At 44.1% G+C, this 25,230-nt stretch overlaps 1 protein-coding gene across 1 annotated transcript in view; it reads right to left on the bottom strand.

Moving 5' to 3' along the window:
* Window positions 1-25,230, bottom strand: part of ARHGAP20 (Rho GTPase activating protein 20) — a 164,157-nt gene that overhangs the window by 104,127 nt on the left and 34,800 nt on the right. Inside the window, exons 2-3 of the mRNA XM_073662442.1 lie at window positions 24,102-24,187; window positions 3,667-3,837 (exon numbers count right to left, since the gene is read on the bottom strand). Of these exons, the coding sequence (XP_073518543.1) occupies window positions 3,667-3,837; window positions 24,102-24,187 (257 nt within the window). The remainder of the gene's footprint in view (window positions 1-3,666; window positions 3,838-24,101; window positions 24,188-25,230) is intronic.

Below are 25,230 nucleotides of genomic sequence, written 5' to 3' on the forward strand. Positions count from 1 at the left end.
GAAATGCAGACTTTTAATAAAGGATGAAATAACAAAAATAAGACCCAAATTGTAAACAGATACATAAATCAATGTTTCGACCTATCATGGCCTTCCTCAAGATATCTGGTGAGAGGCTCTGTATGTTCTCCGGCTGCTTTGCTGCATCTGGCTCAGGGTGTCTTGAATCTGTGCAGGGTACAATGAAATCTCAAGACTATCAAGGGATTCTAGAGAGAAATGTGCTGCCCAGTGTCAGAAAGCTTGGTCTCAGTTGCAGGTCATGGGTCTTGCAACAGGATAATGACCCAAAACACACAGCTAAAAACACCCAAGAATGGCTAAGAGGAAAACATTGGACTATTCTGAAGTGGCCTTCTATGAGCCCTGACCTAAATCCTATTGAGCATCTTTGGAAAGAGCAGAAACATGCCATCTGGAAAAGGCAACCTTCAAACACGAGACAACTGGAGCAGTTTGCTCATGAGGAGGAGTGGCCAAAATACCTGTCGAGAGGTGCAGAAGTCTCATTGACAGTTACAGGAATCGTTTGATTGCAAAAGGTTGCATATGATATATGGTCCGTAATCCCTATATAACTAGAAAAACCGCCTCAAAAGGTTGTTCAACAAAATATTAAGTTAAGAAGAACCATCATTTTTGTCCAGGACTATTTCATCAGTTTAATTTTTTTTTAAATTCTGTGGAAGCAGAAAAGCAACGTCTGACTTTCATTTGTTCATTTTCATAGATTTTTAATTTATTACTTTTGTCAGATTTAAGTTATTTCTGTGACCATTGTGGGTTTTTCTTTCATTAAACGAGGGGTACCAACAATTTTGACCACGTGTATATATATATATATATATGGATACATATTTTAAAAGCACAGAATGTTGGATCTTAAAATGACATTTCCATGTTTACAAATTATCTGCTACTTTTGTTGTATGTAAAGGACTTAGTAATATGTCAGCTAGAAAAATGTCAAAATTAAACCTTGCAATACAAAATAACAATAAATGTTCATGGTTCCCACCTACTGATAAGAACTTGCAAATATAATAACTTCTGTTCTCTCAAGGTAAGAAAACAGAATATTTCTATATCATTGTGGTTTGCAACAAAATGGTCCAATAAGAGAACAGCGCGTTCTGAAGTTTCACCATTGCATTAGCCGGGAGAACATGTGTAGAAATGGTTAGAATTGACATATTCAGCCCAATTCTTAGTGCTGCCCTTCCTCTGCTGGGGATGGGAGTATCATGGTTATGGCAAGAACAGCCTGTTACTTCCTTCACCCACCAAGGTCATGTTTATTATATCAGGTTTATTAATAGTGACTTAGTCAAACAGGAACATCACATCCTTTACCCACAAACATTCTTGAAGAATAACCACCAGGATGATAATTATCATATCAGAGTCACATATTGATCTCATCTCACTGTTTATGTAACAGTCATTATATAAGTGAGCAGAAATGGAAAGATTTTTCCCGAGATCTATTGTTCATTTTCCTAATGATTCCCATTAGAAAAAAAAAATCACATAGAGAAACAACATGTCGACTTCCTGGAAAACAAATTCTACTGCCATGGTAAGGAAAAGTCAAGCTGGCGGCGATGGAGGATGCCCCCACCCCCCTACGTAATCTTGTTGATGACCATCGGGGGACAACAATGGATTTTCATGGTCAGATTTTATTATACAACTGTAGGCAAGATGGGGTTTCCCTTTCAATTTGCAAAGTACAATATCTTTCATTTTGGCCTATTATTCATGTATTTAAAGGGAGCAGAATATTTCGGGATGTTGGTTGCTTGTACTCTCTTCCAGGACACAAATGGAAGAAAAAAAAAACACTAATTGTTTTATTAAAAAAGTGTATTATTACCATAGTAATGATAAAAAAAAGATAACTGGAAACTAATCATTGAAAGGTTGTCTTATATATGCAACCCCTGCCCATATATCCCATTATGGAAAAATATGGAATATGGAAATGTGTCAGAAAATGACCTAGTGCTTAAATCAAGTATAAAGGTTAAACGTATTTTTAAAACATTTTTGGCAAAGTTTTTTTGTTTAACATGTATATATAAAAAAAAAATTGGAAATCTTGCAATTTTCACACTGGCCACTGGGGCTATTATGAACTCTTATTTCCTGCCCTTTCAGGAAATCCACACGTACATTGGTGCCAATAGGCTGACTCCAACCCTATCTTTTGTATTGAAGTACCTAATTAGGTCATTGTGAAGGGAGGGAGAGGAGGTGAGCTGTGACTCAGCTTATTGTGATTGGTGGATCCTGTGTATAGAGGAGTGGCTTGTCATTGTAATCCTGACTCTGATAGTAACGAGATGCCTGAAAAGTCTTCTTTAAAGATCAGGAAGTATGAGTCTAAAATAGTGGCCAGTGTGAAAATTACAAGGTTGACAAAACATTTAAAAAAAATATATTTACTACAAAAACTTGACTTAAACAGTAGGCCATTTTGTATTGATGCATTAGTTAAAAAAAAATAAACTTAAAAATAAAGAAAAAAATTGCCCTCCCTTATAAACTTTAACAATTAATATACAGGATATTAGAGAATATTGTCTCTTCAGAATCTCCCCGGATTTTCCATATCACCCATGTAGTCAGTATGACAAATTGGTCATTCACCTCCACAAGGACTTACTGTATATGCCACCACACAGACATAATAAATATTTTGATTAAACAGAACCTGTCATCTGCATTTTACTAAGTAAAGTACATACATGTCTCTATTGGCGCTGTCATACTGATTAAAATGATAACTCAGGTGAAGAAATCCTTTGTTGTAGATTTTCTTTAATCTCTAATTGAAGTTTCCTCATATTCATATCTTCGTGCATCGGGGCGGGCCTGGGGGCGGGGCTGTGGGCGGGATCTATCAGCTTTGTTCCGTCCCCTCCGCATTGTTTGGGTGTCTATTCTTCTTCTTTATTTATAATTTTGCACTGGCGCTGTCCTAGTGCAGATTGAGCTCTTGGAAGTCTTCAGGAAAATGTCGCCGGTGGCTGCGTATGCATAGATTGCTCAGTGCCACCAGCGCCAATTTACTGAAGCCCACCATTAGTCCTAGATTGATCTAATGGTGGGCTTCAGTAAAATGGCGCCGGTGGCACTGAGCAATCTACGCATGCGTAGCAGCTGCAGGCGCCATTTTCCTGAAGACTTCCAAGAGCTCAACCTGCAGCAGCGCCGCCCGTGGCTAGGACAGGGCCGGCGCTAAATTAGTATAGAAGAAGAAGAATAGACGCCCAGACACAGCGGAGGGAACGGAACAAAGCTGAAGACCCCACCCACAGTCCCGCCCACATGCCCGCCCCGATGCATGAAGATATGAATATAAGGAAACTTCAAACAGGGATTAAAGAAAGTCTACAAAAAAGGATTTCTTCACCTAAGGTATCATTTTAATCAGTATGACAGCGCCAAGAGGGTCTCTCTGTACTCTACTTAGTAAAATGCTGATGACAGGTTCTCTTTAAACTTACAATTTAATATTCAATATGAATTCCAATACCAACATAACCATAAGGCCAGCACAGCCTTCGTCCTCTTTGGCATGGACTGTCTTCAACCTGTAGCCACACTTGACTTGCCTTTGTGTGAACCACTAAATGAGGACTATGACTGGGTTGTACTTACTTGGACTTAGCGATGATGAGGATGTCGGTGAAGAGGAAGAGATGACGCTCCTGGGTCTGCAAACCTGTCTTCAGCTGAACATGACTATGCATTATAAATGATCGGCTGGGACAGACGAAGGCTTGAACGAGAGGACATGATTCAGGACTTACAGGTGAGAAACAACTATCCCTGTAAGAACAAAGGAAAACAGAATTAAATGACATGGTCCCTGGACTTCAGACAACATCTAATTTGCTAGTTACCATAAAAAATATACATTCTGCTATTTAAAGGAAATCTGTCAGCAGGTTTTGCTATTTAATCTAAAAGTACCTTAATATAGGCCATGAGAGCCTGATTCCAGGGATGTGTCACTTATTAGGCTGTGTGCTGTAGTTTCAATACAATCAGTATTTTATCAGCAGGAGATTAACACTACAGGACTACATTTTATGTGCAGTGCAGTCAAGCTAATTTGTGTAATCACGCCCCCACCACAGGAAGCTGCCAATCAGGGGTGTGGGTGGGGTTATACAAGGATCAGAAGTCTTAGCTCTGCTATATCTACAACAGACAAACAAAGATTCTATCAAAAGCACAACAAGCAGCCCAGTAAGTGACACATCTCTGGAATCAGGCTTTCTTGCCCGGTAGTATGCTGGTCTCAGATTATATAGTAAAAACCTTTTGACAGATTCCCTTTAAATGGTTGGGCAGTGCTTAATAGGGCAGCTACCTTTAGGTGGCAATAGAATGACAAGTCTCATCCTGCTGGAGAAGAGCTGTTTTTCACACTACTTTCCCAGAAAGCTTTGCCCAGGTGACTCCTGACAATCTGGATCTCCCCAAGGAGAACGAACACCTTCTGAATTCTCAGCTATCAGTCAGAGCACCTGAATATGTTGAACAGTTTGTAGAAAAGAATCAGACTTTTCTTTTTAAGATCAGACACCCACTTTAAGGCTTTAGTCGCATTCCTCTTATACAGGCGCCTGTAGTATCTCTTGGCGTATAAAACAGAAAACAGCTGCAGACTCATGTTGTGGAGGGACAATCTTGAACAGAGGGCAGATGGTGCTGTGTTAAGTGTTACAGTTTGTTGATATGTAGAGTAGATCCTTTCTACACTGTACAGTGTGACCTTTGCTTGTGTCAGTTCTTGTTATGACGATGAAGATATTATGACGATGAAGATATTAATTGCTCTATGTCCCTATGTCCCAGTTTATTCTCCAACATCTGAGTGCTGATGATTCTGCTGAAAGCTGTAATCTACAACACTAGCCATCATGCAATTTATTCATCATTGCATTCCTTTATTCCTGAATTTCCTTTACAAAAGGGAACCACAATGCAAGTGTGAACAGAGCCTGTACCCCTTAGAATACATCAACAGGATTTTGTTCAGTAAAAATATAGAAAGATTTCATAAAAATTAAAAATATTTTAGTTTTTAACTTGTACCTTTCCTCTGTAAACAGGTGTCATATCAGGGACTGTTTAAATATTTCCTAGAAATCTGCTTAGAGGTGTGATGTATGAATGTATGAATCACCACTGATGTCCATCTCCAGGGACGAGAGTCAATTTGAGAGCAGGTTTTTGCTTTGTAATCTGAGAGCAGTGTGATGTAGGGGCAGAGATCCTGATTCCAGCTATGTGTCACTTACTAGGCTGTGTTTTGTTATTTCAAAAATGAAGGTTTTATCAGCAGGAGATTATCACACAGGACTAGGTGTCTTGTGCCTCAAAGTCCAACCACACCCCCGCCACTGATTTGCAGCTTTCTGTCAATATAGAATGTACACAGAAAGCTGCCAATCGGTGGTGTGGGCGGGGTTATACAGGGCTTAGCATTCCGAACAGAGAAAACTGTAATTCTGTCACAACACCTGCACCCAGTAAACTAAGTGTCACATCGCTGGAATCAGGGTCTCTGTCCGTATATCATGCTGCTGTCAGATTACATAGAATAAACTGCTGACAGATTCCCTTTAAATGACATCATCTTGTCGGCATGAGTGACTCTAACAGTCCATAGAAATTACTATAGAGATATCAAAATGCGAAGAAAATCCACAATAGCCAAAAACATAATTTACCATATGTTGGCAATGATGGGAATGTATCATCAGAAAAATGGAGCTGTGTTCAGTTTTCGAGACACAACACCAATCATGTCTGTAGGTTGTGTCTGATATTGTGACTCAGTCCCATTCACTTACATAGGGCTGAGCTGATACAGATACAGTCTGGGGACAAATGTCGCACTGTTTCTCAATTTATACAGCCACTATCTTGACAGATGCCATCTGTATCTAGTCCTGGTCTCCTATATATGGAGGGGCTGCAAAACGTAAGACTTGGAAGGAGATTGATAACATCTTACATACATTTACAGGAGGAATAACAGAGGAATGGGACAATTTTAAGAAAATTGTTATTTCATAGTCCAAATCCAAGTATTTACTAAAACTGGGTAAAATAAGTCATTTGAGTTAATAACATAAGGACAATGAAGTCCGTAGTCATAAAATGGCCTTGGATGACGCATTATAAATGATGTGGTGATTAAGTTTGGCAAATTAATTATGATTCCTTATAAGACTGCCCTATATCCAGGACTGTGCTATTGTTAGATCTTATTCCTCATGAAAGATGATGCCTCAGACCGGAGCACAAAAGAAAAGGCTAAAGATACACTTAATCATGTGCCATAATACATACAGATAATACTGAGTACACAACAGATTAAAAGAAACAGTTTTGTTTTTTTTTCAGAAACAGCGCCACTCATGTATTCAGGATAGGTCTGGTACTGCAGCTTGACTTCATTCAAGCGAATGAGGTTGAACTACAATACCAGGCACAAGCCGTGGACAAGAGCTGTGCTGTTTCTACAACACAAGCAGACCTTTTTTTTTGTTGCTCAGGTACATCCAATTTAGTTTAATATTTTATTGTTTTATATACCTATAATTCACATGAAAAGAGGAATAAATTTGTAATTGCATTGTATAACTTGTCTTCTGATCCTTTAGTAGATGACCGTACATAGCTTATAGTCAGCTGACCAAAAAACTGATTACCAGAGAAATCTCTGTGCAGACGATGAACTGGCAGGTAATGGCTGCAGAGTTGTGAATGCAGCTCTGAAGTATGATACAGGCTGTAACTGTAGCTCAGGATCAGTAGAAGTTAACTGTGTACTAAGGTTTTTTTTTACATTTTTATATAATATAAAATAATTTTATACATATTGTTATGAGGGCTCTGTTCATGGCAGCCTGGCAGTTGTTAATAGGGCTTCCACGGACAGGTTTAGCACAAGCCACTCCATCTACCATATCCCAGGAGTTGCCCTGGCCTTCACCCTTTACAGGGATCTAGACTTATATAGGGACTCCTGGGCTGGAGCCACAGAGCCAGCTGCTGGCCAGTGGAGCAAGTTGGAGGCAAGAAGGGTTTTCACTCAAGATTGGTAGGAGGAGGCCAAAGTCACAGGCAGAATCTTTAGGTAAGAGACTTATCAGAAAACAAATTGAGGTCAAAACAAGAAAAATACAGGCAAACCAAGAGCAAAGAGACAGCAGATGTCACAACTCTGTTGTCAGGTATCCCGGGTCCAGTGGCTCCTTCCCTGTCCTTAACACTAGGAGACACCATAGCTATCCTTCTTACCTGGATTACTTCTAATGGTGAAGATGCTGGGGCCACACACCTTGCTGAGTTCCTGAATCTGCCCTCTGTCTGTTCCCTAGCCCCACCCAGGGAAGAGGGGAGTAGTGGTGTATGGCAATACACCAACCAAACTAACAAGGTAATACGAACAAGGATTACAGAAAATACCAATCATACAAATATGCACTCACAAACAACAGAGGAAAACACCAGGGAGTGAAGGATGGGGGAAAAACAAAGTAGGCGAAGGATAGAATTTGCACACAACCAAAACCACACAACAGTCTTAGATAAATCCACTAAACGCCTTTTCAAACAACAACTCTCCACCAACTCCTGAACCATGCATCAATGAAGCTAGCTCTGGCAATATTGCTTCCCAGAGTCCAGTACAAATAGGAGAGGGGAGTGGCCAACAGTGAACAGCTGAGAACCTTAATGCAGGTAAGCTTCCAGGAGCTTTCAACTGAGCAGGTTAACCCCTGCACTGCTAGGAGAAACCTGCACCATTTAATATGAAGGGGAAGTGCTTCTTGTCAGTGCAGGAGTGGGAGGAATCAGACGGCGCGGTCTTCTGGCTCCTCTCTGTCGCGGTAAACCCGTGACAGCAGAACTAGAGTAGTGTTCTCTATAACTAACAATGGAAACTGACTCTCAGGAGTTTATATAGAGAGTAGAGATGAGCGAAGCCGGACGAGTGAAAGAGACGGAGCACGCCATTGTCATATTCTGTATGTTAGAATTACATATGGAATATTGGTGCTCGCTACTTCTGTGTGTAACCTGCGAAATGTATGTGTAGCACCCTGAGGATTCGGCTGCTACAGGGGTATTGCACCTCAACCCAGAGGTGTGATATTCCACTCCCGGGTAAGGATGGAGTGTGGAACTGAGCTCGGTAGGCTGCATGCACTACACACATCCCATTTCCGAGGAGCAGGCCGACGGTACTCCCACTTAGAAATGTGCAGGTACGACCGAGTCTGTTCCTGGCTGGAGTGGGAGGGGGGTGGAACATCCCAAGTAGTGTAGGGGCAGATAGGGGGAGCAGCCTGGGTAAAGATAGGAGCTCATTGGGTGCTGGTCGCCTGAGCTCACACATAGAGGGTGTATATAAGGTGGGCACCATCAAAGAACAGGGTCAGTCTGTCAGAGTCAGGAAGAGGAGCAGAGCAGCCCCAGAGAGAGAGAGGAGAAAGCAAGAAAGACCCAGAGGGGGAAACAGAAAAGGAACTCTGAGAACCCAAAGTCCATCAGCGGGTGAAGAGTTGGCAAAAGGGTACCGGATCCCAAGCTGGTGGGGGCAAAAGCACACCCTAGCCAGAGACCGGAGGCCGTGGGCAGTGTCTGCCACGGCCACCCACCACATCCACCCCGAAGGCATACCACGTGGAGGGTCAGGGAACCCAAGGCCAAGGGTCTCCCAACAGAAGGCCCGAGGGAGCTGGACCTGGGTGGATCACTAGTGGGGACGGCCAGAGGAAAGGACAGAAGGAGAGCTCAGGGTCACGCTCCGGACTTGCTTGGGGGTTGGCTGAATCCAGGACCTGGTGGACGCAGCACGGTTCGGGTGGTCACTTGAAGCTGGAGTGACCGGAACATCAGCAGTGAGTAAATACCCTAAACTGCACAACCCGACTCTGTCTTCATTTTACATCTACGCTGCACCACCACAACCCCCATCCTCTGCACCTGACCCCCTGAGGCTATACCCCACCCGTTGGGGGTTATACCATCAAAAAGCTGCACCTACACCATCAGCCTCAGCGGACCCTGCTGCAGCGGCGGCCATAGTGACCGCAATACAACGGGTGGCGTAGTCGACAATAAAGAACTTAATAACATCTGTAGGACTGCCACATACAACTGAGTTTGACACCCTGGGCACGGACCGGGTCACAGCCACTCGGAAGACTACAACTCCCATCTGATCCGGCTCCGGATATTCCCCCTAAAGAATATGGCCCAGGGGGCGCGTCAACTTTGGCGTAGTCGGCAGGATCCCGTGCCCGCAACACCCGGGTACTGCGTGCCTGAAGAAAAGTGCAAGTTTACCTCAAAAAGAAGTCTCCTGCCGGTTCCGGAGGGTCCCCGCCATCGGACTCCATCACAGGTCGATTCCCGCCGGTTGTCCGCCATTAACAGCGTTTTCCCGCCATCTGCAGAGTTTCCCGCCACTGGGAGACGATTCCCGCCATTTCCAAAGGTTTCCCGCCTTGGAAGAGCGGACGCCATTATGGGCGTGCCAGAGGGTGGCGAGAGGCCGCCTCCCATCGTGGGCCAGGACCGAAAATGGCGCCAAAAGTGGAAACCGCCCCCACCAACAGAGACTGTGATGCTAGAGGTGTCTGTCAGCGTGAAAGAACAGCCCCTGGAGCTGACAGTCACCAAGTGGCCCCGGGACCGCCCTCGAAGTGGGAGGAGACGAAAGGAGAGAACAAAGATGGGTGTCGCTTGGAGCAGTCTAGAGCGAGCGCACCCGGAGGCAAGAAGCCTGGAGAAGAATATCGGAGGAGCTTACCCGGAGATGGCGAGAAAGCAGAGCAGCACCAGCCCGTTGGCCAGGAGCCTGCTAGAAACAGAGGAGGGAGAGCAGAGCAGCACCGGCCCGATGGCCAGGAGCCTGTTGGAGACAACAGTAGGAGAGCAGAGCAGCACCGACCCGTTGGTCAGGAGCCTGCTGGAAACAACGACCCCACTAGGCCTAGTGGAGGTCCTAGCACAGCTCCCCCGAGACCGGGAGTGTGCACAGACCGCTCTGGAGGGCCTCGCAAGGAGGATGGCCCGGGTGCAGCGAGAGACGTTGGCGGAGTGGAGCCGTGAGATGGCCCAGCAGACCGAGACCTGTCAGCGGAGCACGCCACCCGAGATGAGGAGACAGACCGCCTCTGAGGATGGCGCAGGAGGACTGAAGGCCGGAGACGGCGCCGAGAAGGGAGCCGAACGAGTGGAGGCAGGTAAAGGGGACGTCTATACCCCAAACCGGGAAACCGCGTACCTGCCCCAGCTCCCCGTCGCAGAGCCCGAAGTCTATCCTGCCGTGCCCGTCGCTGCAACGTCACCGCCGCAGACTAGGCCTCAAACGGGAGCCGCGACCCCTGTGACGTCACACGCCTCGACCCCGGGCGTGACCAAGCAGGAAGTACCACCAGCCTGGTCGCAAGGCCTAGTACCCCCGGGCGCCGCAATACCAACAGCGCCCCCTACCTCCGCGGAGCCCCCGGCCTGGTCGCAGGGCCAAGTAGCCCAGGGCGCCGCCGTCCTTACGGTGCCCTTCACCTTCCAGATACCCCAGGCCTGGCCGCAAGGCCCGGGCAACCCGGGCGCTAACACCACCGCGCCCATAAGACCAAGAGTGCCGCATCTGGGAGAGGACCTGTTCGCCCAGCATACGTGCCCGGACGGGTCTGAAGCCAAAGGTAACCATAAAGCAAGAGCAGGAGGACGCCGTCGTTAAGTACAGCGAAGCAGAAGCTGTATATAGTTGCCCGTCGGGGCACCGTGAACTGAAACTGTTACTGTTGCTAATGTAGTCCCCGTTGGGACCAGAGAATTGAACTGTTTACCCGTTTAACCCCTAAATCCCACTGACCGAGGACTGAGAGCGGTCATTCCTCCCCAATACCTGGCCGAGGACTGAGAGCGGCCATATCCCCTGTAAATAGTTGCGCGTCCTAAAGCGCCCCCTACCGGTTTTATAGGAAAACCAGTTTTCTAGAGAGACTGTCGCACTTTACCCGGTCACACGTTGCACAGTGACCGGAGGAGGAGCCAGAGGCGACGAGAATGTTTTATAAGAAAGAATGTTTTGCTGCTAATGTATGTTATTTTATATGTTTATACGATGTTGTTGATATGAAAAAAAAAAAAAATTTGTATGTTTTGGTGTTGTTTATGTCTTACAGCCCGAGGACGTGCTGTGATTTACCAGGGGGGAATGTAGCACCCTGAGGATTCGGCTGCTACAGGGGTATTGCACCTCAACCCAGAGGTGTGATATTCCACTCCCGGGTAAGGATGGAGTGTGGAACTGAGCTCGGTAGGCTGCATGCACTACACACATCCCATTTCCGAGGAGCAGGCCGACGGTACTCCCACTTAGAAATGTGCAGGTACGACCGAGTCTGTTCCTGGCTGGAGTGGGAGGGGGGTGGAACATCCCAAGTAGTGTAGGGGCAGATAGGGGGAGCAGCCTGGGTAAAGATAGGAGCTCATTGGGTGCTGGTCGCCTGAGCTCACACATAGAGGGTGTATATAAGGTGGGCACCATCAAAGAACAGGGTCAGTCTGTCAGAGTCAGGAAGAGGAGCAGAGCAGCCCCAGAGAGAGAGAGAGAGGAGAAAGCAAGAAAGACCCAGAGGGGGAAACAGAAAAGGAACTCTGAGAACCCAAAGTCCATCAGCGGGTGAAGAGTTGGCAAAAGGGTACCGGATCCCAAGCTGGTGGGGGCAAAAGCACACCCTAGCCAGAGACCGGAGGCCGTGGGCAGTGTCTGCCACGGCCACCCACCACATCCACCCCGAAGGCATACCACGTGGAGGGTCAGGGAACCCAAGGCCAAGGGTCTCCCAACAGAAGGCCCGAGGGAGCTGGACCTGGGTGGATCACTAGTGGGGACGGCCAGAGGAAAGGACAGAAGGAGAGCTCAGGGTCACGCTCCGGACTTGCTTGGGGGTTGGCTGAATCCAGGACCTGGTGGACGCAGCACGGCTCGGGTGGTCACTTGAAGCTGGAGTGACCGGAACATCAGCAGTGAGTAAATACCCTAAACTGCACAACCCGACTCTGTCTTCATTTTACATCTACGCTGCACCACCACAACCCCCATCCTCTGCACCTGACCCCCTGAGGCTATACCCCACCCGTTGGGGGTTATACCATCAAAAAGCTGCACCTACACCATCAGCCTCAGCGGACCCTGCTGCAGCGGCGGCCATAGTGACCGCAATACAACGGGTGGCGTAGTCGACAATAAATAACTTAATAACATCTGTAGGACTGCCACATACAACTGAGTTTGACACCCTGGGCACGGACCGGGTCACAGCCACTCGGAAGACTACAACTCCCATCTGATCCGGCTCCGGATATTCCCACTAAAGAATATGGCCCAGGGGGCGCGTCATATGCAAAAGCGGACAGAACAGCCTAGAAGTCTAGCTCCACTGCCATGCCTTTATACACATATTATAATAATTGTTACAATCCTATTGTTCCGGAATCTATATTTTTTTTAAACACTTGTAGTTCCATTAGTGTACGGTGCAGAGTGTACTGAACCAGATTGTCCGGAGAGACCACTTGTCTTCATGACTTATCATTATCATACTTTATAGCAAGCCCTTCAGATCTATGTGCTATGCAGAAGATTGTCTCTCCACACTACTCATAAAATGAGAAAAATACCTAAGAAATCATCAGAAAAATTATATTAAATATTGCCTGATAGTGTAATTGACCTCACATAAACACCCCAAAGGGCATCCTGAGATTGGGGTGAGAAGCCAATCTGTGTCACTCAGTTCCCAAAATCTCTTCCCAATATCTGAGTGGCATATGAATTCTGCCTAATAAATGGTGGCATCATGTAAAAGTTTGTATGGCAGAATACATTATTATTATTATTTTTTACGTATATACCGCTATCATATTCTGTAGCACTTTACAGACATCATCATCACTGTCCCCTTCGGGACTCACAATCTACATTCCCTATCAGTATGTCTTTGGAGTGTGGAAGGTAACTGGAGAACCTGGAGGAATCCTACTTAAACATGACTGGCGCTATATGGCGCCATTATTTAGTGGACACTGTATGGGAGTATTTTTTATAGGGGATCCTACCTTGCTTTCTCCTTTTTCTATAAATCCAGCCCTAGTTATAGACATGTCATAAATCTCTGGAATATTATAAAGTCTCTACACATGTCATGGTTGTAAATGACTCCTACTCATATCTGCGATGGTAACAGTTCGTCTACCAGTACATGCCAGTGAAGGATATGTCTGGCACAGGAAGCGCCCATCACCCAGTGCTCATTACGTTACTTTGCGGAGACAGATGGCATGTGAGAATCATTAGACCCACGTCTCGGTATCAGAACATGTTCACAGACTCCAAGTTTCTGACTCATTTTGTACTTGGTAGGCGCTGCCGCTTACTCACTGATTTTTATACTTTAACCTTTCTTAACCTTGTCACAAATCGCTGTCTTCTCAGTTGAAAGGCAATGTGTCATCAGAAAATGACTTCTTATTTAAAGCAAAAAAATTGGGAGATTTTTATTTTTTTTCATGCTACTGTACTTTAGATTTAGAGAAAATCTTGCTGTTTTTCACTTCCTTACACTTTCTGTTCTATAACGATCACTCTTCAGCAGTCTCATTATCCTCACAGACAGAATTACAATGACAGCTATCAATTCTGTATGGATAAGACAAATAATAAGAGTTGATGGTCACAGCTCACCTGCTCCCCCTCCCAGCACAATGACCTATGAAATGAAATTAGTTACCCATTCAAACCCCAGCTACTTCACTTATGTTGGAGTGTAGGTTTGTGCCAGTCCGGTTTCATCATCTTTTATCTGACCGCTGTAGCCAATCACTGGCCTCAATAGTGATTTGCCATACATGCAAGCGTTACCACGGGGGGAGGCAGGGACCATCAGAGCGGCAGTGCTACAGTGGCAGGATTTTGACTATGTAATGATTATTTTATTAAAAAGTGTCCTCGCCTTAGATGTTTTTTATAAGCCCTGACAACTCCTTGAAGTGATAAATAGCCACTAAAATCAATTACTTTCTGCTGTAAGGAATTTAAAATCACAGTAAAATTTCTACAACAAATTCATTCTTTATATTTCATTTTTTCTATGGGAAAAAAAATATTAATATTTATTAAACACAAAATATAAAAGTGTAGGAGCATAGAACAAATGACCGGAAAGTGAACATAATGGCAGAAGAGCAGATATCTCCAAACATGGGTTAAGATACATCATATCCAACCACTAATATGTGATTACGACAATATCTTTTAGGAAATTAATTCAGTTGCGGTTTTGTATAAATCCGGTCATCAAACAGCTACTTACTTTTCATTAAATCTGAATGTTAAAAATTTCAGTCTTTTAGACCAGAATGAAGATCATTAAATCAAAGACTTGTATTAAATATCAAAGATGAAAATATAGTTTTTGTGGAGTCTTTTGAGCGTAAACTGAGCAGAAACTCTACAAATCCTCCTCCAAATCTCAAAACTACTCAAAATCTTGGAGTTTCTACTACAAAAACTCAGCAAAAAGACTCCATGTGCACATTGTCTAAGCGTACCGGCACACAGAGTTTTTTTCAGGACAATTCTTGGAATGAGTCCACTCTGAAAAATGCCTGAAAAAGTTAAAAGAAAATGCCCAAGAAAACATTAACAAGAACTTTAGGAAACAGTAACAAAATGTTAACAAAACCTGAAGAACTTTGCCTGGGAAAACGACACCTAAAAGACGCAGTGTGCATACAGTATAGCCTAACTTAGGTTCAGTTCCCACTATGAGTTTTTGGTGAGTTTTTGATGCTGTATATTTTTGCTGCTCAAAAAAACGCATCATCTTAGTTACGGCAAAGTGGAAGAGATTTATAGAAATCTCACTCCCACTGTGCTTTTTTTACTCCGCGTAATCTGATCTGCGGTGTAGGTTTCAAATCCACAACTAAAACTTGAGGGCACAGAGTTTTAGGTACAGATTTTCCCAATAGACTTACATTAGATGCAAAAAATACTCGGCTAAAAAACATTTTTTTAATGTGTTTCTGCTGTGGAAATGCACCAAAAACATACCTGATCCACACATGACTTTATCAGTAAAGGTTTGTCAAAGCCCAATACCAGGTAATATCAAAAACTCACCAAATACTCATTGTGAGAATATATCCTCGGGGCATGTACACACGGCACCATTTATACGACGGCACAGCTGCCATGTTTCCCCAGGTGAGGCGGCTTCGCTGGTGGCTTTATCCTCGTTCTTGCGGCAGCTCCCACTCTATACTGTTAAGACTGAGAATGTTACTTCTTTTGACTGCTTCAAGGTTTCCGGTCCCTGAAGCAGTTAGAAGTAACATAAGACTGAATATGTGCACAGCAATGTTGTTTTGACATTGCTGTGTATTTTGTTCATTTTAGGCAGGGGCACTTTTGCCGGTGCTTCTACCCAGAGTCCCCCATGTGTACATACCCTTAGGGTTTACATGAACTTTTATTTAAGGTGAAAATAAAGAAATCTATGGCTAAATGCACACAAAGTCTTTTTGCTGAGTGGAAAGTGAGTATTGCAATTTGAAGAGTTTCTACAATGTTTCTGCTCAAAAAACTTCTCCCAAAACTCCATGTGCACATAGCCATGGTCAGAAATCAGATACTATTTTTTAACTTGTTTTTTTGATGCAGTTCTGGTGTGTGTTTTAAAGCCTTTTTCTCCAAGCATTTAGAAGGTCTCATCCCAGAAAATCACTCGCTGTATAAATGTGAAGCTTATTAAAAAAATATTGTTGTTTGTGATGTGGATTTTGGAGAAGAATATGCTCCTTATGCCACATTGAAAAACTCTGTGTGAACATACATTTATAGTATGTATTTAGTGCTTTAAAGGGAATTTCCACCTTTCATTATAATGGGTAGGCCATCAATATCAGATTGGTAGAGGTCTGATTCTTGGGATCTCCCCCAAATAAACCAAGACGGAGACTCACCACTCGAGCAAGTGCTGGTGATTATTCATTTTTCTATCTTTCTCCATACCTGCATAAGTGCACCTAGTAGTGGTTGTGTTGGGTAATTCAGCCCTGTCTTATTCACTTGTCCCTAAAAATAATTGCGTATCGGGAGTTGAACCCCTACTGATCTAAGAGTGCTAGCCTATGAAGGCTAGGCCAGCCAAGGAAAACTGTAAAGGTTTTACAGCAGGATCCCTCACAATTTTACAATGAAAAATCCCCTTTGCTGTACATATGAGGAGATTTTTGAGTGTTTTTATCCTGGGCCCCCTCCTGCATGTTAGTTAGATGTATGGGCCCTTATAGCATTCTAAATCCTATATAGACATACGTGTTGCCCCCCCATAATCTAATAATGTCATCCATCCTGGGTCCATTCCTGGTATAATGTCCTCCAACTGGGCTCCTTCTGGTAATAATGTGCCTCTTCCAGTAATAATGTCCCCATTCTGGGCCCCTTGCAGCAATAATGTCCAACATCCTGTCCCCTTCCAGTAAAACTGACCCCATACTGGCCCCTTCCTGTATAATGTTCCCATCCTGGCTCCCTTTTTGCTATAAAGTCCCCCATCCTGAGCCCCTTCCTGTCATGATGCCCCTACCCTGAACCACTTTCAGTAATAATATCCCCTATCCTAGGCCTCTTCTTGGTATAATGCCCCCCATCCTGGTCCCCTTCCAGTGATCATGTCCCCCATCTTGGTGTAACGTTCACATTCTGGACTCTTACAGTAATATATGTCCCCAATCCTGGTATCCTTTCTGGTGTAATGTGCTCCATCCTGGGCTCCTTCCTGGTATAATATCCCCATCTAGTCCCCTTCCAGTAATAATGTCCCCCATCCTGAGCCCCTTCCTGGTATGAATTCAGCGTGCCTGCTATTGGAAATGCATGACGTCACTGCTTGTGCCACCTGTGACTGGTACATCGATGTCAGCTGACGGCCTCTGAGTGGCCGGCGGCCTGTTTTGCTGTGCAGGGACTCGACGGGTCTCTGCGCCGCAATACATTTAAGCTGAACGTGTGTCCTCGGATGCACATCCAACTGAAATAGTCACTGGCTTTGATGGATGCCCAGTCATCACTGCATGTGGGAAGCAAGGACTTGGCACTATCAGGAATCTCAGAAGCAGCAGGAATGATGAAGTGGAGCCCAGCAGGGATGGAAGCAAGTACAGCACAGTATGCACATCAAACATACAAGTCTAGAGTCTCAATCTCAAGACACAGTTGTGTATCTTAATGGTCCTTAAATAAGTCTAAGGAGATGATGCCATTGATCCACTGCCAGGGAACTTGCAAAACTTGAAGTGGACCATCACAGAGGGCATCGGACCCAAGGGATGAAAGCAGAGACTGGGATACCCAAAATAGGTGTGTAACACAAACTAGATACTGTCAAATCAAAAAGCTGCAAAAAGTTGTCAAATCAAAATGTCGCTTCAGGAAAAAAAATTCAGGAAAAGAAAACCTCCTCCAAATACTCCCCCCCCCCATTCTGAAGCGGTTTTCCACTTAAAAAACTTGTATTTTTTTGATGCCTGAAAAAACTCTGTTTGGACACGACCTAACCTGCAGTGATCGGCTGAAAATTGAGTCAGATAACATTTTTATTCGCGGCTCCGAGGAGTTACTTCAATTTGACATAAAGATAAGATGTTTTACGTGTTTGGTATTCAACAACGGGCTGGGCCATCTGCCCGGAAAACACTTCAACTCTCATGAGCAGGTGTAAAAGTCTATTCCATGGAAACATCATTAGCGAGAAATGAGATTTTACATCTTGTGCCCAATTGGTAAATGCACTTGAAATAGCCAGAAGAACTGTCAAAACAATTGGCAAAAATCATAGCCACAACTTGTAACCAGAGCTCTGAATGTAACGCGGACTTAACAGAGGTAAGAAATTGACTTTTGGATTAATATCTGTGTATACTTCCCCTGCAGATGATGGTAACGTACACTGTTTGGCTTGGACTGAGGCCAGGACTTAATTCCTCTTTAAATGAGTCACAAATGTTACACATGTATTCTCATTGTAGGAGTCTGCCGGCTAGCTGCTGACCTTTCATCAACAAGAATAGATCTATTCAAAATGTTTGCGCGGACAGGACGACAGAACGATATATTTTCACAACGTTCTTGTCCTAGAACATTGAAAAGATTCAGCAAAAATGTGCGGAGAGAAGATCTGATCCAGGATTGTGTCCACTCACCGCTCATACAGTACGTTCTTGTAACAGCAATATTACTAGTACTTGGCTCATCTTGGCTACTATTAGCCCAAAGAAAGGCTGGAGACTTATAATACTGAGGCTGGTGGATTCCAATAGTGCATAAATGCATCACAATCCCCAATATGGCGCAGGTGTCACCTAGTGATGCTCCCCAACATTTCTGTAATTATTAATCGTTAATGGATTTCTTCTAAAATTGCAAGTAATCCTTCATCTATCTGATAAATGCACTAGGATGTGGGATAGAGCAGCCCGCTCCAAAAAAAGAAGCACCCCCAATAAACCTTTCCCCATCTCTTCAGACCAGGAGGCCACAGCAAGAGGCAGAGATTGGTGACTTCCCGTTGGCGAACCTTAGGGATAGCCAAAACCTATGATAAAACAAAATGAGCAAATACCCTGCAGCATATAAATAAAGAGCAATAGGGCATGAAAATAACAGGGGGTGCTTAGTTAACATAATTTTGAAAAAAACAAACATAACCACGTCAAGGTGACCCTATTTGGGATGGTCCTAACCTCTAGCAATAAAGCCTTACCATATGTCAAATGACGTAAATGTGAATAAGGGTCGAGCAGAGCCAAGACCTTATTCACATTTACGTAATTTGACATATGGTAAGGTTTTCATGCACTATTGCTAACTATTTATTCATTTACTACAGGGTATTTGCTCATTTTGTTTTTATCTTAAGATTTGTCTGTTTAGTGGCCAGTGTGAACATGCTACTACACGTTGCAACTTACTGTATATACCAGTTCATCTCTTTAAGGTTTTTGCTTAAGGAGAGCCGGTTGTGCTTAGAGCACCCACTTGGGCAGCCAACTCAGTGGATCTAGGAGCTCATTCTAGAACAGATCTCCTCAAAAAGGAGAAGAACCAGGGACTTGCAGGGTGGAGCAGAACCTGAGGACCAGACATTCCCCTCCCTAGACTGATCAAGAAGGAACCCATAAGTGAACCGCACCTGGAAAAGTCCAAGTAACAAACACAAATGCAATTATAGAATATCAGCACAAGCTCCTCAAACCAACTGTCAAGAGCAGCGGTGGAAAACTAGTACCTGGAAATCTTGCAGTCATTGAGTTGAACATAAACTTCTCTGTATACCAAAGTATTCTAAAGTCAATGGTGCCGCCATCTCTCCAAAGGAAACAGCTTGGCCAAAACTGGGTCATGCAAAAGGAAAATGATCCCCAGAACATCGAGAACTCTAGATCAGAATATCTGACAAAGAATCAAGATGTTGCAATGTTCAGACTTCAACCCATTTATAATGCTGTGATGGGACCTTAAGAGAACTGAGCATTAGCAAATACCCAGAAAACTTCAATGAACTTAAAGGGGTTTTCCACTACCTGGATAACTCACTTTTAAATGAAGTAATGCCCTTTGTAAAGGCTGTGTGGAGATGGCGCCGTGCAGCTTCCGTCTGTGTGGAGATGGCGCCCTGAAGCCTCCAGCTGTGTGGAGATGGTGCCGTGCGGCTTCCGGCTGTGTGGAGATGGCGCCATGCGGCCTCCGGCTGTGTGGAGATGGTGCCGTGCCGCTTCCGGCTGTGTGGAGATGGCGCCGTGCGGCCTCTGGCTGTGTGGAGATGGCGCCGTGCCGCTTCCGGCTGTGTGGAGATGGCGCCGTGCGGCCTCTGGCTGTGTGGAGATGGCGCCGTGCCGCTTCCGGCTGTGTGGAGATGGTGCCATGCGGTCTCTGGCTGTGTGGAGATGGCGCTATGCGGCCCCCGGCTGTGTGGAGATGGCGCCGTGCGGCCTCTGGCTGTGTGGAGATGGCGCCGTGCGGCCTCCGGCTGTGTGGAGATGGCGCCATGCGGGCTCCGGCTGTGTGGAGATGGCACCGTGTGGCCTCCGGCTGTGTGGAGATGGCGCGGTGCGGCCTCCAACTGTGTATAAGACGATTATGTGAAAGCTCATGCTGTATGTGAAGTCTCATATTGTATGTATAGTCTCATACTGTATATAGGGGGATGTAAGCATACTTAATTGTGCTCAATATTAAGTCATACAATTAATGTAAAAAAAATTATAATTAATATATTAATATTATGCAGAATTAATTTCACATGAACTATCAAAGGGGGATCATGTGACATGTTACGTGATACATCAGGTGTGTGTGTGTGGGGGAGGTGGCCCGCGCCTTCTAACTGCCCGGGGCCCTTGCTACTCTTAATTCACCCCTGATAAGGTGAGTATGTTTATTTTACAAGCACGACTACTTAATTTAATAAAGGTTTGTAGAGGTAATGGACAAACCAGATCGTAAAGAAGAGTCGGCCTAAATTCCTCCAGAACGATGTGAAAGACTGATAAAGTCATACAGAAACTGCTAAAGTTGATTCTACAAGTAATTGCTTCATGGAGTGTACTTACTTTTTCACACACTGCTTCTGCATTTTGGCCTAGTTTTTGGTAAATAAATACAGTGACTTGCAAAAGTATTCACCCCCTTGGCTTTTTATCTCTTTTGTACATTACAACCTGTGTTTAAATATTTGTGTAATCTGATTTATGTTTGATGCATCAGCACTAAATAGTCTAACTTGATGAAGTGAAGTGAGAAAAATATAGGCATAAATTAAATTTATAGGATCAAATACCTAAAAAGTTACATATGCATATGTATTCACCCGTTTTGCTATGAAGCCCCTAAAAATTTCTGGTGCAAGCAATTATCTTCATAAGTCATATGCTTAGTGAAAGGAAGTCCACCTGTGTGCAACCTAAGTGTCACATGGTCTGTCAGTATATGCACACCTTTTCTGAAAGGCCACAGAGGCTGCAACACCATCAAGCAAGAGGCACCACTAACCAAACAACACCATGAAGACCAAGGAGATCTCCAAATAAGTCAGGGACAAAGTTGTTGAGAAGTACAAGTCAGGGTTGGGTTATAAAAAAATATCACAATCTCTGATGATCCCACGAAGCATCATCAAATCGCTTATCATTAAATGGAAAGAACATGGTAACACAACAAACCTGCCAATAGAGGGCCGCCCATCAAAACTCTCAGCCTGGGTTAGGAGGGCATTAATCAGAGAGGCAGCACAGAGACCAAAGGTAACCCTAAAGGAGCTGTGGAGTCCCCAAGCAGAGACTGGAGTACCTCTGCATACGACCACATTAAGCCATACACTCCATAGAGGTGGCCTTTATGGAAGAGTGGGAAGAAAAAAGGCTTTACTTACACACAAAAATTGTAAGGCTTGTTTTGAGTTTGTCAAAAGACATGTGGGAGACTCCTCAAATACATGGAGGCAGGTGCTGTGGTCAGATGAGACCAAAATTAATTTTTTTGGCCTCCAAGGTAAATGCTATGTCTGGCGCCAAACTAACAGAGCTCATCACCCCACGAACACCATCCCCACAGAGAAACATGGTGGTGGCAGCATCATGTTGTGGGGATTTTTTTGGCAGCAGGAACAGGAAAAAAGGTCAGACTTGAGAGGAAGATGGATGGTGCAAAATACAGGGATATTCTTGAGCAAAAGGTCTTTCTGTCAGTCAGTGATTTGAGAATGGGACAGAGGTTCACTTTCAACAAGACAATGACGCAAAGCATACTGCTAAAGGAACACTCTAGTGGCTTAATGGGAAAAGTGTAAATGTTTTGGAGTGGCTTATGCAAAGCCCAGACCTTAATCCAATTGGGAATCTTGGTCAGACTTGAAGATTGCTGTGGAAAACCATCTAACTTGAAGGAGCTGGAGCAGTTTTCCCTTGAGGAATGAGAAAAAATCCCAGTGGCAAAGTACTAACTGTAGGGAGTGAATAGTTATGCACACTGAAGTTTTCAGTTATTTTGTCCTATTTGTTGTTTGCTTCACAATAAAAAGAAAATGTTCACAGTTGTAGGCATTTTCTTTACATGAACTGATGCCAACCCTCAAAAAAAATGGTGAAATTCCAGATTGTGAGGTAACAAATCATGAAAAATGCAGAGGGAGGTTGGGGTAGGTGGGTTGAATACATTCGTAAGCTAGTGACTGTAATGCCATGTTGGAATCTGTCATATGTTGATGTTCATCTGAGGTTGCATTTACCTAATTTTAAGACCTTTGAAGGACTAGAAATGTTGTTATTATGTCCTTATACGTAAAACCAAGGGGTGTACTTAGTTTTTCTTATGACTGTAGCTACAGCATTAAAAATAATGAAGGCATACTTTCTACAGATTTTGTTGTCTATAGAGTTATACATGGAATGATGACGTCTCTTTTGTTACCTAAGAGCCCCGATGGTCACTGGGGATCAGAAAATATACAGATTTGCTGATTACAAACAGATAAAGCATTGCTCTGATTTGGGAATGTTCCTCTAGTCTGACCATTGTGAGCAGATTCATGGAGCTCAAAACACACTTTTGTAGCAGCTCAGACTTTGCCAAGTCCCCGTAGTTCACCAGCCGCTCGCTCTCAGTGCCCTCATTATAACACAGGGATCGAATGTTTGTGCCAGACCTTTCTTTATGCTGCAGATCTTTCCAAGCATGGCCACTCTGCCCTCATTTACACCCATCCTCGTCCAGCTTGTAAAGAGCTGAGAGTTCTCAGCATAGGTGCTACCGCTCTTACTCAACAGCCCCTGAATTCCTGTTCTAGGGGCTATTCATAGTCATGCACTGTATTGGATCCGGCACGTCCCTCTCGCTTGGTCGCCAAATGGTACAAAATACAATTCCTCAATATATAGCAATTATATATTTTCAGTCGATTCCCACATATGACCAGAACAATGAAATGAAAGGGGTTGTCTCATGACAGACATTGATGGTAATTCTGTGAGATTCCATGTAAGTAAAACTTGGTGTCACTAGAAACTTTAGCCATCGATGTAGAGAGACACGTCCACCTGATGATCTATCTAATATACATCTAAATATACGTACGAGCAGAGCTAGCAGAGATGAATTTATCACTTTCGCTGTGTTTGCATCTCATGTATACACTCCGATGGATGCCATACAGTAACAAAAGTATTGGGCCCCTCCACGTTGCACATACAGGAACTTTTATGACCTCCCATTCTACAGCCATAGACATTAATATGGAGATGGTTCCCCATTTGCAGCTATAACAGCTTCCAGTCTTCTTGGCAGGTTTTCTACAGGATTTTGGAGGTGTCTTTCCATCGAGAAGAACATTTGTGAGGTCAGACACTGATGAAGGAGGAGATAGCCGGGCTCACAATCCCTATTCTAGTTCATCCCGGATGGGATTGAGGTCTGGGCTCTGTATGGCCTCTCATGTTCTATCACACCAACCTCTCCCAAACATGTCTATATGGACCATGCTTTGTGCATTGGGACACATTCATGTGGCTCCTATTACAGGACCGCAATCAAATTCAATGATTAGGAGGGGTGTTCCAATACTTTTCGCCATAATAGTGTAAGTTAAATGTTTATGTTTTTTATAATGGAGCCCTATAGTGATGGCTGCCACCGTACAGCATCAATAGAAGGAATTCATGTAACGTACCAGCACATACATTATGTGGAGGCCAAACATGATGTGAACAAAACGTAACTATGATATCTCTCTGAGTTATAATAAGACAGTAGGTTTCCCAGCATTCATATAGGAAATCACAGAGACAACATTGTGAAATTACAATGATCTGGGCCAAATGACAAACTCACATCTGGTACTGACATATTCAGGCCTGCCCCATCTGTATATAACACTGCCTCAGATTTTGATTAATACATCATTAGGGGCTCAATAGGATTTATCACTTACTTGGTTATGGTCCTTGACTTATTAAGGGCTTTGCTTAGAACAAGTGATGGAGCAGATTGACGTCTTTGTGCCAAACTCTTCATTTTCTGTAAAAAGAAAATTAGATTTTTTTTGAGTAAATTAGTCTTAAAAATTTCTATATTTAAAACTAAACACAAAACAGAGTACAATATTACATATGTAAGCCAGAGACTGTGCGAATTGATTCTCAAGGCCCAGTCCATCAGCCATGTCGGTAATATGTGGACATTGGAAGGGACGCTGAGAACCACTTCTTAGGGTGCTTTCACATTGTGGTTAGGCTCCAGTTCAGTGAAGCCCCCACTAAACGTGATTCGGATGTATGGACCGACGGGGCCATAGACTGTAATGGTGCCAACAAAGTGACTGTGCGCTCTGACATGCATCATTTCCGGGCGTGTATGCCTACTGGATAGAGACACCGAGGCACAGTCTACTATGTCTGAGTGTCTGCCACCAGTAGGTGTCCACGCCTGAAAATGAAGCATGACAGAGCGCACGTGCACTCTGCCGCCACCATTATAGTCTATGGCCCGTCGGTGCATTTGTCCGAACCCTTACCTGATGGCATCCACAGCTTTTCTTTTGATTGGGTGGCCTGTCATCGTAACAGTGTGATGACCACGCCATGCCAGGCCGGCTATTCAACAGAGGAGCCGCAGATGCTGTATGGCAATAGGCAGTTCTCAGGGATCCTGTCCAGCGGCCATAGATTACTGACATGATGGATGGGCTGGGTCCTGCGAATCACTTTGCACCCACTTCAGTACAAGCTCAATTCACTCTACAGATGGGAATTAACTCAATATAAGGGTTTCCGATCGCCTTCTTCTGGATCAACACAGCTTGATTTAGATCAAATCGAATGTGCATCATTACATTGGTTGCGCCCTGAAAACCAATTTACCCTGGTCACCAGTTGACTCTAGCTCCTGAACCCATTTTTGTTGGAATTTGCCATTAACTAACAATTCTCCCCTGCAGGGGAAATAGTAGTATTAGATGGCGGCTTTTCAAATAAATTGCCAACTTTGCATTTCATTGATAAAAAAGTCTAAAGGCCCCGTCACACATAACGAGATCGCTAGCGAGATCGCTGATGAGTCAC

Source organism: Phyllobates terribilis, unplaced genomic scaffold (genome assembly GCF_046119375.1).
Source record: "Phyllobates terribilis strain yellow unplaced genomic scaffold, ASM4611937v1 Scaffold_2__4_contigs__length_985480577, whole genome shotgun sequence".
NCBI classification, from domain to species: domain Eukaryota; kingdom Metazoa; phylum Chordata; class Amphibia; order Anura; family Dendrobatidae; genus Phyllobates; species Phyllobates terribilis.